Source organism: Mobula birostris, chromosome 5 (genome assembly GCF_030028105.1).
Source record: "Mobula birostris isolate sMobBir1 chromosome 5, sMobBir1.hap1, whole genome shotgun sequence".
NCBI lineage: Eukaryota > Metazoa > Chordata > Chondrichthyes > Myliobatiformes > Myliobatidae > Mobula > Mobula birostris.
This window is the reverse complement of record NC_092374.1, coordinates 88047337-88058206: the sequence shown is the minus strand read 5'-3', so window position 1 is coordinate 88058206 and position 10870 is coordinate 88047337. Positions and strand designations below refer to the sequence as shown.

The window sequence follows — 10870 nt, the reverse complement described above, 5'->3', positions numbered from 1 at the left end:
TTATCCTCATTGTTATAATTATCGCTTGCTGTGTGATAATGACCTGTCTAAATGCTGGCTGCTGACTTTTCACGGAAAGACTGATGGCACTCTGCTCGACCCCCATTTGATTTGTCATCATGGTATGATGAAAGGGGGGAATGATGGGGTGAAGGGCTAGGTAAATAGGGGTATAGACTAAGAACAATGGTCAATCACCTTGGATGCGCCTTGGCTTACTGTTTTGGACAGTCAAAAAGAAGCTTTACCCAGCAACCGGTGCCGTACCAGTCATTGTTCTCTAAAGATAGGCAAAGGCTCAAGTAAGGAACTATCTGATCTTGCAGAAGCAGCTCAAAGTATAGCTAAATATGGGAAGTATAGTGTAGGGGCTAGAATGTTCTGGAGAAAAGGGGAAGGGTCCGAATGAGAAACTGATGGGCTTGCTTTGGCTTAAAATAATTATAACTAACTGACCAATAATTATTTTACATCTAATTGTATCTTAGCATTTGATTGAAATGATTTTTATATTATCTAAACTTGTAATCGTAAGATTTACTGCTACCTGATCAATGTTATAAATTGTGGACAACTGTGTAATTCGGGGGCAGTGTCTGGACTGGCTCTTGTGGGAGATCAGTCTGTAACTTCCCCCATAGCATACTATGAATAAAGAATAAAGGTTTGAAAAAGAATTACGTGTGTTAGTGTTTTTGTGGTACTTCGTCTTTGCGTCGATCAGTCCAGTACGACACAACTCGTGATGAAACCTTGCCCTCCCCTCTGGATTATTTCATCCGCAGGATCGTAGTTCGAGGAAAGGGGTCCACCAGACACCAGACTCACTCGTGGTCCCGGTCAGGGGGATGAGGGGAGGTCGAAGTGCACAATCCAAACCGGGATCATGAGGCAGGACAGCTCTGCTACTCTGAGGGGGATGCCTTAAACCCCAGGAATAAGGCGATTAAAAAAAAGTTCTGTGGAGTTTCTCATCCCCACCCCCATGGACTCTAACTGACCAGCTCTAGTAAACCTTGGCTTGAAGATGGGGGGGTTGGGGTGGTTGGGGAATGTGTTGAGATAAAAAACACAGAAAACGTCAGGCAACAACAGAGAGAAAGAGCGGACAGCCAAGACTGGTTCCCTCTGGATCCAGGCCCTGACGTGTAAAAAGGGATTAACCAGTAACCAGTGCAGTCCAGAGGCCGAGGCAGCTTCGATTCACTCTGGGAGATGACCCCTTACTCGGAGAAGGAGGAATTGGATAAGGATGAGAAGAGGGAGAGGACCGACATGATCTGTGGGCAGCGCTGGGACCGAGAGGCAGGGAGAGGAGAGGAGCAGGAAGTGCACAATCCCAGTAAGGGCGACTCGGCAGTCGGCTGGCAGAGCAGGGCAAGGGAATTGGCACGCAGGCTTGGACAACTATCCAAACGTGAGTGTCTCAGTGACTGAAGGTAGGACAGGCAGCCTTACGGGGCACCAAGGGCTCCTGCAGTCAGACCAAGAGTAATCCAGACAGTCCCACTGCTCTGCTCTCCCCTCGCAGCCCCATATCAGTCCCCAACCTAATCCCACTGTCCACTCTCTCCCCTCGCAGCCCTGTATCAGTCTCCAAACTAATCTCACTGCACCATCTCTCCCCACAGTCCTGTAACAGTCCCCAAACTAATCCCACTGTCCCAGTCTCTCCACACAGACCTGTATCAGTCCCCAAACTAATCCCACTGTCCACTCTCTCCCCACAGACCTGTATCAGTCCCCAAACTAATCCCACTGTCCCACTCTCTCCCCACAGACCTGTATCAGTCCCCAAACTAATCCCACTGTCCACTCTCTCCCCACAGACCTGTATCAGTCCCCAAACTAATCCCACTGTCCCACTCTCTCCCGACAGACCTGTATCAGTCCCCAAACTAATCCCACTGTCCCACTCTCTCCCCACAGTCCTGTATCAGTCCCCAAACAAACCCACTGCCCCACTGTCTCCCCATAGACCTGTATCAGTACCCAAACTAATCCCACTGCCCCACTCTCTCCCCTCAGAACTGTGTCAGACCCCAAAGTAATCCCACTGCCCCACTCTCTCCCCTCAGACCTGTGTCAGACCCCAAAGTAATCCCACTGCCCCACTCTCTCCCCTCGCAGCCCTGTATCAGTCTCCAAACTAATCTCACTGCACCATCTCTCCCCACAGTCCTGTAACAGTCCCCAAACTAATCCCACTGTCCCAGTCTCTCCACACAGACCTGTATCAGTCCCCAAACTAATCCCACTGTCCACTCTCTCCCCACAGACCTGTATCAGTCCCCAAACTAATCCCACTGTCCCACTCTCTCCCCACAGTCCTGTATCAGTCCCCAAACTAATACCACTGTCCCACTCTCTCCCCACAGACCTGTATCAGTCCCCAAACTAATCCCACTGTCCCACTCTCTCCAACAGACCTGTATCAGTCCATAAACTAATCCCACTGTCCCACTCTCTCCCCACAGTCCTGTATCAGTCCCCAAACAAACCCACTGCCCCACTGTCTCCCCATAGACCTGTATCAGTACCCAAACTAATCCCACTGCCCCACTCTCTCCCCTCAGACCTGTGTCAGACCCCAAAGTAATCCCACTGCCCCACTCTCTCCCCTCAGACCTGTGTCAGACCCCAAAGTAATCCCACTGCCCCACTCTCTCCCCTCGCAGCCCTGTATCAGTCTCCAAACTAATCTCACTGCACCATCTCTCCCCACAGTCCTGTAACAGTCCCCAAACTAATCCCACTGTCCCAGTCTCTCCACACAGACCTGTATCAGTCCCCAAACTAATCCCACTGTCCACTCTCTCCCCACAGACCTGTATCAGTCCCCAAACTAATCCCACTGTCCCACTCTCTCCCCACAGTCCTGTATCAGTCCCCAAACTAATACCACTGTCCCACTCTCTCCCCACAGACCTGTATCAGTCCCCAAACTAATCCCACTGTCCCACTCTCTCCAACAGACCTGTATCAGTCCATAAACTAATCCCACTGTCCCACTCTCTCCCCACAGTCCTGTATCAGTCCCCAAACAAACCCACTGCCCCACTGTCTCCCCATAGACCTGTATCAGTACCCAAACTAATCCCACTGCCCCACTCTCTCCCCTCAGACCTGTGTCAGACCCCAAAGTAATCCCACTGCCCCACTCTCTCCCCTCGCAGCCCTGTATCAGTCTCCAAACTAATCTCACTGCACCATCTCTCCCCACAGTCCTGTAACAGTCCCCAAACTAATCCCACTGTCCCAGTCTCTCCACACAGACCTGTATCAGTCCCCAAACTAATCCCACTGTCCCACTCTCGCCCTACAGACCTGTATCAGTCCCCAAACTAATCCCACTGCCCCACTCTCCCCCCACAGCCTTCTGTGCTTTCAGTTGTTTGAAGCCTCAGTTGGAGTTGTTGACTTTGTGCTGTTGAACTTTGTTGTTGTGGGATAATGTGATGTGCAGAGTTCCTGCTGAGTCAGGAGAGGCATCTCATCCATATCAATGATAGACAGACTGCATCAGGTTTCTATCTCACAGTGACCTACCTGTTCACTGGCGAAGGGAAATGTCGGTACGTCCTCACTGACACTGGCTGTTTCATTACAGCACTCGCCCTCTCCTTGCGGAAGCAGATCCTGAAGGTGGGAGAGGACTGGATTTTTCTCTTCCTGCTGGGAATGCTAATGGCCACAATCAGCTTCAGCCTCGACGTCGTCACCTCCAAGTGCCAGCGAGGTAACGTATCATGGACTCCCTCATGGGGCCTTCACTGCACATTGCATAAACTGCTGCAGAGAAAGAAACTGAGGCCGAGGTTGAATGGTCAGACACTGAGGAGCATGGTCAAGCAAAAGGACCTGAGAATACAAATCCATTATTCCTTGAATGTGGTGATGCAGGTAGATAGGGTCATAAAGAGGGCTTTTGGCATTTTGGCCTTCTTAAATCAAGGCATTGAGTACTGGATGCCATGCTGATGTGAAATAAGACTTCATGAGTAGTACTAAGCAATAAGAAAGGTATGAGCACTTTATTGGGACTATATTAGAGACCACACAATAGTCCACGGGGTTTAGAGGAGCAAATTTGTGGAGTTGATCGCAGACTGTTGCAAGAAACGCAAGTTTGTTATAGTAGTTTCTTTTTAAACTTTCCACATATTGACTGGGACTCCCATACTGTAAAAGGGCTGGATGGGAAAGAGTTTACCAATTGTGTTCAGGAAAGTTTCTGTAATCAGTAATCCCAACTAGAGAAGGCAATACTAGTTCTATTAGTGGATGAGACCTAGTCCCTAATAGATTTAGGGAACCTTGATTTTTGAGAGGCATTGAGGCCCTGGTTAAGAAAATGAAGGTGCAGAGTAGTGTTACGTACCCCGTAACTGGGTTGCCAAACCAGCAGCAATGGATCACTCAGTTGGAGTCTGGATTACTAGGACTAAGAAAGTTTTATTAAAGAAACAAGCAACACAGTAATCGAAAGGATAATAAATGCAACAGTTCAGCAATGATAAACACACATGTGCACAAAATTAAGATAACAGCATCAATCAAGCTCTATCGTTGTCTAGGGGTAAATGACCAATTTCAAAGTGACACAAATGTCCAGTTCGATTTAGTTCAGTTCGCAGTAATCGTTGCCATGGCGATGGACAACGTGGGGGGAGGGAGAGAGAGAGAGAGAACGAGAACGACTGATCATTCAGAAACGGCTTCCACTCACAGACCGGCGATATTGCTCATAAATAGCTTTCGGGCGGGTCTTTTGTGATGTCACCTGAGGTCACCGACTGTGACCCCTCCTCCAGATGCGGTCGATCCTCTGCAGTGAACCCGGCACCCAAGCGAGGGTGGACACACACCGGGTTCCCGCTGATCGTACCTTTCCACCCTGTGCGTTTAAGATCCGGTACTTCCCACCGACTCGTGAGAGGAGCACCGCTTCCAGGGTCTCGTTATCTCGGGTGTCGTGTGTGTCCTGCCTTAGCGAACCTGTCCCTTTTTATCCCCCTGCTGGGGTATTGCCTGTCCATCACTTCAAACAGTTCAGGGTTCAAAGGGGGAGCCGCTCCAGACAGCTCTCTCTCCCGTCCCTTCATTACACATCTCCAGATGCTGCTTCATTGTTCCTTATCTCTCCTTCCCCTGAGGACAGGTGGCAGACCAACTGCTGATGCCACTGATGCTAACCCAGGACAGCAAACATCTTAATTTTATGTGTATTCTCGTCACAGTAGGTAGAGGCAGGTAGGAACAAATGAGGTACTTCAGGAGTATAAGAAATGCAAGAACACACCTAGAAGGATATCAGGAGGGCTAAAAGAAGCCATGGGGTTGCTCAAGCAGACAATATTGGGAACCCTCTTAAAATCCTGGTAAACAAATATTTCTTTTTTAAAACGGGTGGGGCAGTACCAGAGATGCTAAATTCAATCCCTGCTGATGCCTGTAAGGAGTTTGTATGTTCTCCCCACGACCGGGTGGGTTTTCTCCACATGCTCTAGTTTCCTCCCACAGTCCAAGGACCTACCAGTTGATAGGTTAATTGGTCATTGTAATTTCTCCCGTGATTAGACTAGCATTAAATTGGGGGATTGCCGAATTCCACACTTTATCTCAATAAATAAATAAACAAAGAGAAGGAGAATCCCAAGGGATTCTACAGATGTATTAAGAGCAAAAGGATTACAAGGGGAAAAAATTGGTTCTCTGGAAGATCAGAATGGTAATCCATATGTGAACCCAAAAGAGATGGGGGAAATCTTAAACAGATTCTTTGCATCAGTATTAACTTGGGAGATGGACACAGAGTCTGTAGAAGCAAGGGAAAATGGCATCAACATCATGGACTCTATACACTGTACAGAGAAGGTTTTTGCTGTCTTCAGGCAAATGAGGATGGATATATCCCTGACAAGGTGCGAGGAAAGTGCAGAAGTTGCAGATGCCCTAGCAAAGATACCGGGTGTGTTGCCAGAGGATTTGAGGATGGGTAATGGTGTTCAATTGTTAGAGAAAGGCTCTATGAATATGTCATGAAAGTATAGACCAATGAGCCGGACATCACTTGGAAAGTTTTTGGAAGGTATTCTAAGGGACCAGATAAGTAGACAGGGACTGATAAGGGATAGTCAATATGGCTTTGTGTGCAGTAGGTCATATCTAACCAATCTTATAGTGTTGTGAAGAAGTTAATAGGAAAGTTGGTGAAGACAAGTAGCGGATGTTGTCTACATGGACTTTAGCAAGGCCTCTGACAAGGTCCCGCAAGGGGGTTTGGTCAAGAAGGTTCCGTCGCTTGTCATTCAAGATGAAGTAGTAAATTGGATTAGATATATGCTTCACGAGAGAAGCCACAAAGTGGCAGTAGAAGGTTGCTTCTCTAACTGGAGGTCTGTGACCCGTGGAGTGCTGCAGGGATTGGTGCTGGGTCTGCTGTTGTTTGTTATCTATATCAATGATCTGGTTGAGAATGTAAAATGGAGCAGCAAATTTGTGAATGACGCCAAGACTGTGGGTGTAGTGGACAGTGGGGAAGACTACCAAATGGGCTGAAAAATTCAAGATAGAATTGAATGCAGACAAGTGTGAGGTTTTACACTTTGATAGCACCAGTCAGGGTGAGCAAGGGGGCACTGAGGTGTGCGGTAGAACAAAGGGATCTGGGAATACTGATCCATAATTTATTGAAAGTGGCACCACAAGTAGATAGGGTTGTAAAGAAAGCTTTTTGCAAACGGACCTTCACAAATCAATGTATTGAGCAAAGGAGATGGGATGTTATGTGGAAGTTGTATAAGATGTTGGTGAGGTCTAATTTGGAGTATTGTGTGCCATTTTGGTCACCTACCTACAGGAAAGATGTAACTAAGGTTGAAGGAGTACAGAGAAAATTTACAAGGATGTTGCTAGATCTTGAGGACACAAGTTATCTGGAAAGGTTGAAAAGGTTAGGACTTTAATCCCTAAATGTAGAAGGTTAAAGGGTAATTTGATAAAGGTATACAAAATTATGAGGGGTATAGATAGGGTAAATACAAGCAGGCTTTTTTCCACTGAGATTGTGTGAGACTTTAACGAGAGGTCATGGGTTATGGGTGAAAAGTGAAATGTTTAAGAGGAACATGACGGGGAATTTCTTCATTCGGAGGGTGGTGAGATGTGGAAGAAGTGCAAGTGGTGGATTCAGGTTCAATTTCAACACAAGAGAAGTTTGAATAGGTACATGAATGGGAGGGGTATGGAGGTTATGGTCTGGGTGCAGGTAGAGGGACCAGATTATTGGTTTGGCACAGACTGGATGGGCCAAAGGGATTGTTTCTGTGCAGTAGTGCTCCATGGCTCTAAGATGTTGGTGAGGCGGAACTTGGGGTATTGTGCTCATGTCTGGTCACCTATCTGCAAGAAAGATATCAAGCTTGAAAGGGTGCAGAGAAAATTTACAAGGATGTTGTGGGGACTGAGTTATAGGGAGAATTTGAACAGGTTAGGACTTTATTCCCTGGAGCACAGAAGAATCAGGGGAATCTTAGAGGTGTACAACATTATCAGGTGAATAGATTTGGTAAATGCAAGCAGGCTTTTCCCACTAAGGTTGGGTGAGACTAGAACTAGAGGACATAGGTTAAGGGTGATGGGTGAAATGTTTAGGGGAGCCCAAGGGGAAATTTCTTCACTCAGAGTTTGGAATAAGCTACTAGTGGAAGTGATAGACACAGGATAAATCGCAGCACGAGAAGTTTGGATATGTACATGTATAACAGGGGTATGGAGCGCTATGGTCTAGGTGCAGGTAGGTAGGACGAGGTAGTTTGGCATGAACTAGTTGGGCCAAATGGCCTGTTTATTGGCTGTAGTACTCTGACGCTATGTGAGCCAGCCAGACTGTTCCATTCCCTTCAACACCAAGGATTTGCATGTAAGGTGCATGGTGCATGAACAGCTGGTGGTTCGAATCCAGCCAGCTCCTGATCCTGGGTTCAAATCCAGCTGGCTCCTTTCACGCCTTCCATCTGTGCTGGGTTAAGCGTGGAGCTAGTAATTCTGCCTTGTTACAAAAAAGACAAATACTAAGGAAATGCCAAAAATGGCCCTGATACACTACAAGGTGCGAAAAGGAACAAGGTGCATGAAGTAAAATGACTGTGAACAATGATGGAATAAAGAATTATGGTATACACTCATTCGTTGTAGTACAAGGACCTGCTGTCATGTCATTCCTCAAGTGAATCACCTTGAGGGGTCAATCATTTCCTGTATAAATAAGATGATCAGTTTCCATACCAATGGAGGAATTTAAGGTGGGGGCTTATATGGGAGGCAGGGTTTGAGGGTCAGCACAACATTGTGGGCCGAAGGGCCTGTACTGTGCTGTACTATTCTATTTCTATTTCTATTATGTCACGTGGCTTCCTGCTGTGTTTTTTCTCCAACAGACTGCTCACATACTTACTGCCTGTTATGTCTCTTGTACTTAGGGCAGCAATGAAGGTCCTCCATCTCTGGCAGTGTTCAGCGCTTCCTTCATCATGTCAATAGCTTCCCTTTGATCTTCACCACTGACAATCATGCGAGTCCCAGATGGAGACTCAGGAATACCGTCACACTCAGATGAAGGAGGATTCTTCATTGCTGCTTCTGTAACAAATTTTTTTGACCAGTCAGGGTTGTTAGCCCCAAGCTGAACCCCCAGACCTGGAGGACCAGTGGACCACTCTTGGTCTGACCTCTACTTTGACCTGTTTGGCATGGGTGACCCTACCAAGAGCCAAAGCACAAAGCCCTGACTCAAACCAATGTCTCTCTCTGGGTCATTGAGGCACACAAGCCTCCAAGCCTCCAAAGGCTGTGGTCCTCTTGGAGAGATAGAGTGCAGTCTTTAGATTTTTTTGCACCTTGTAATTTCAAAGCCAATCACAGGTTATAAGTTTCAATGGAGGTAATTTGTTAGCTAATATTTCCGTTTAGATGTTTATATATTGTAAGTGCTTACTACAATTTACACTAATGCCTTTAGAACATATTTTTGTTTACTTGGTGCTATACTGGAGGCAAAGGTGAGGGCTTAAGTAGTTATCTTTGTTAACAGTGCAGAAACCCTATGGCTTGGTCCCTTGTGGATATCTGACCTGATTTCTTTATTGAGATACCTCATGGAGTAGGCCCTTCTGGGCCTTCGAGCCACGCCATCCAGCAACCCCTAATTTAACCCTAGCCTAATCACAGGACAATTTACAATGACCAACAAACCTACCAACCTGTAGGTCTTTGGACCGTGGGAGGAAACAGAGTGCACAGAGGAAACCTACACGGTCAGGAGGAGACTGTACAAACTTTACAGGCAGCGACTGGAATTGAGGCTGGGTCGCCTGTCCTGTAAGGCATTGTGCTAATCACTACACTACCATGCCACCTTGTATGATTAAGACATCAGAATCGGAAATGGAAACCGTTTAACTTCTGTCTTTGGGGAATTGTTCTCCGGAATCTATTTAAGGTTATTGTCATTCAGCCATACACGTATGTACAGCTGAACAAAACATTGCTCCTCTGGCACCAGATGAAAAGCACAGCACATAGCCACTCCAGCACATAGAGTCACAGAATAACATTACCACAAGTCTCTGCGTGGCATAGCCTGAAGATTGACAGGTGACATAAAGTGCAAGGTGCAAGTTCATGTAAGACAGAAGACTTAACAGACCTGCGATGACTTTACATCTAATTGTCTAGAGCAGAGTGACTTTTTAGGCCATTTTAGGATAAATAATGAAAATTAGATGAGGAACTGCTGCATTCTTGTTCTTGCAGAAACATGGCTCTAGGACAACATCCCATGTACCATCAATCTACAGGCCCTGACACTAAGGGACTTGTGCTAATATTATTTGGTGACTGTAACTATGTGCTGTGTGCGACTCCATGAACTCGGTTTTGCACCTTCGTCCCAGAGGAATGTGCTTTCATTTACAGTACTGTCTTAGGTATTTATGTATAGACACAAATAGTTTGGGTGTCCAAGACTTTTGCATATTACTGTAGTAATTTTATGTATGCACTGTGCTGCTGCCACAAAAAAAAGCTAATTTCATGACGTATGTGAGTGATGATAAATCTGATTCTAATATGGGTCTCTGTTGAGGACTTAGAGTGGGAAGGGGGCAGGGAGAGGGGAATCATAGTTGGTAAAAGGGGAAGGGAGAAGGGAGGGAGCAGGAAGTGCCAGAGAGACATTCTATAATGATCAATAAACCAATTGTTTGGAATCAAATTACCTTGCCTGGTGTCTCAGGGGTGGGCATGTCTGCACCTGAGCCAATCCCCACCCAAACCCACCCCCCCCCCACCCCTGGCACTTTTCTGCCACCTGTCCCACACCCCTTCGTGGCACTCCACCCTCACCATTCCAAACATCCTTTGTTCCTGTCAGAGTTACAAACTCGCTCTCTGCTCCACATTGACAAACGGTACTGTGCAAAAGTCTTCGACATCCTAGCTATAAGATGTACATGTGCCTGAGACTTCTGTACAGTACTGTAGCTTCATCTATGTGTATGGCTGAATGACAACTAAACTTGAGCACTCTGGGTCTGGAGTCGCATACAAGCCTGACTCGTGAGAAATCCTCCACAGATAGAGTAGTCTAACAATCTAGATGGCCACTTTTGATAGAGTATTTAATTCCAGAACTTAAATCCTGGGGTAGGGTTTGATCTCAATCGTGGCAACGCAGTAGCAAAAATTGGCAGAGCTCTGCCTCACAGCTTCAGTGAACAAGGCTCGATCCCAATTTCTGGTGGGATTAGTGTCCCTAAGCATGCAGTTAACATGAACAAAGTTGGCCTTAAGCTCCTGTCTTCTGTGC

General features: G+C 46.6%; 1 protein-coding gene across 1 annotated transcript in view; it reads left to right on the top strand.

Moving 5' to 3' along the window:
- The first annotated feature begins 1215 nt into the window (after positions 1-1215).
- LOC140197290 (chloride channel protein ClC-Kb-like) overlaps positions 1216-10870 on the top strand; it is a 130245-nt gene continuing 120590 nt past the window's right edge. The window contains exons 1-2 of the mRNA XM_072257227.1: positions 1216-1417; positions 3611-3739. Coding sequence (XP_072113328.1) covers positions 1216-1417; positions 3611-3739 — 331 coding nt within the window. The remainder of the gene's footprint in view (positions 1418-3610; positions 3740-10870) is intronic.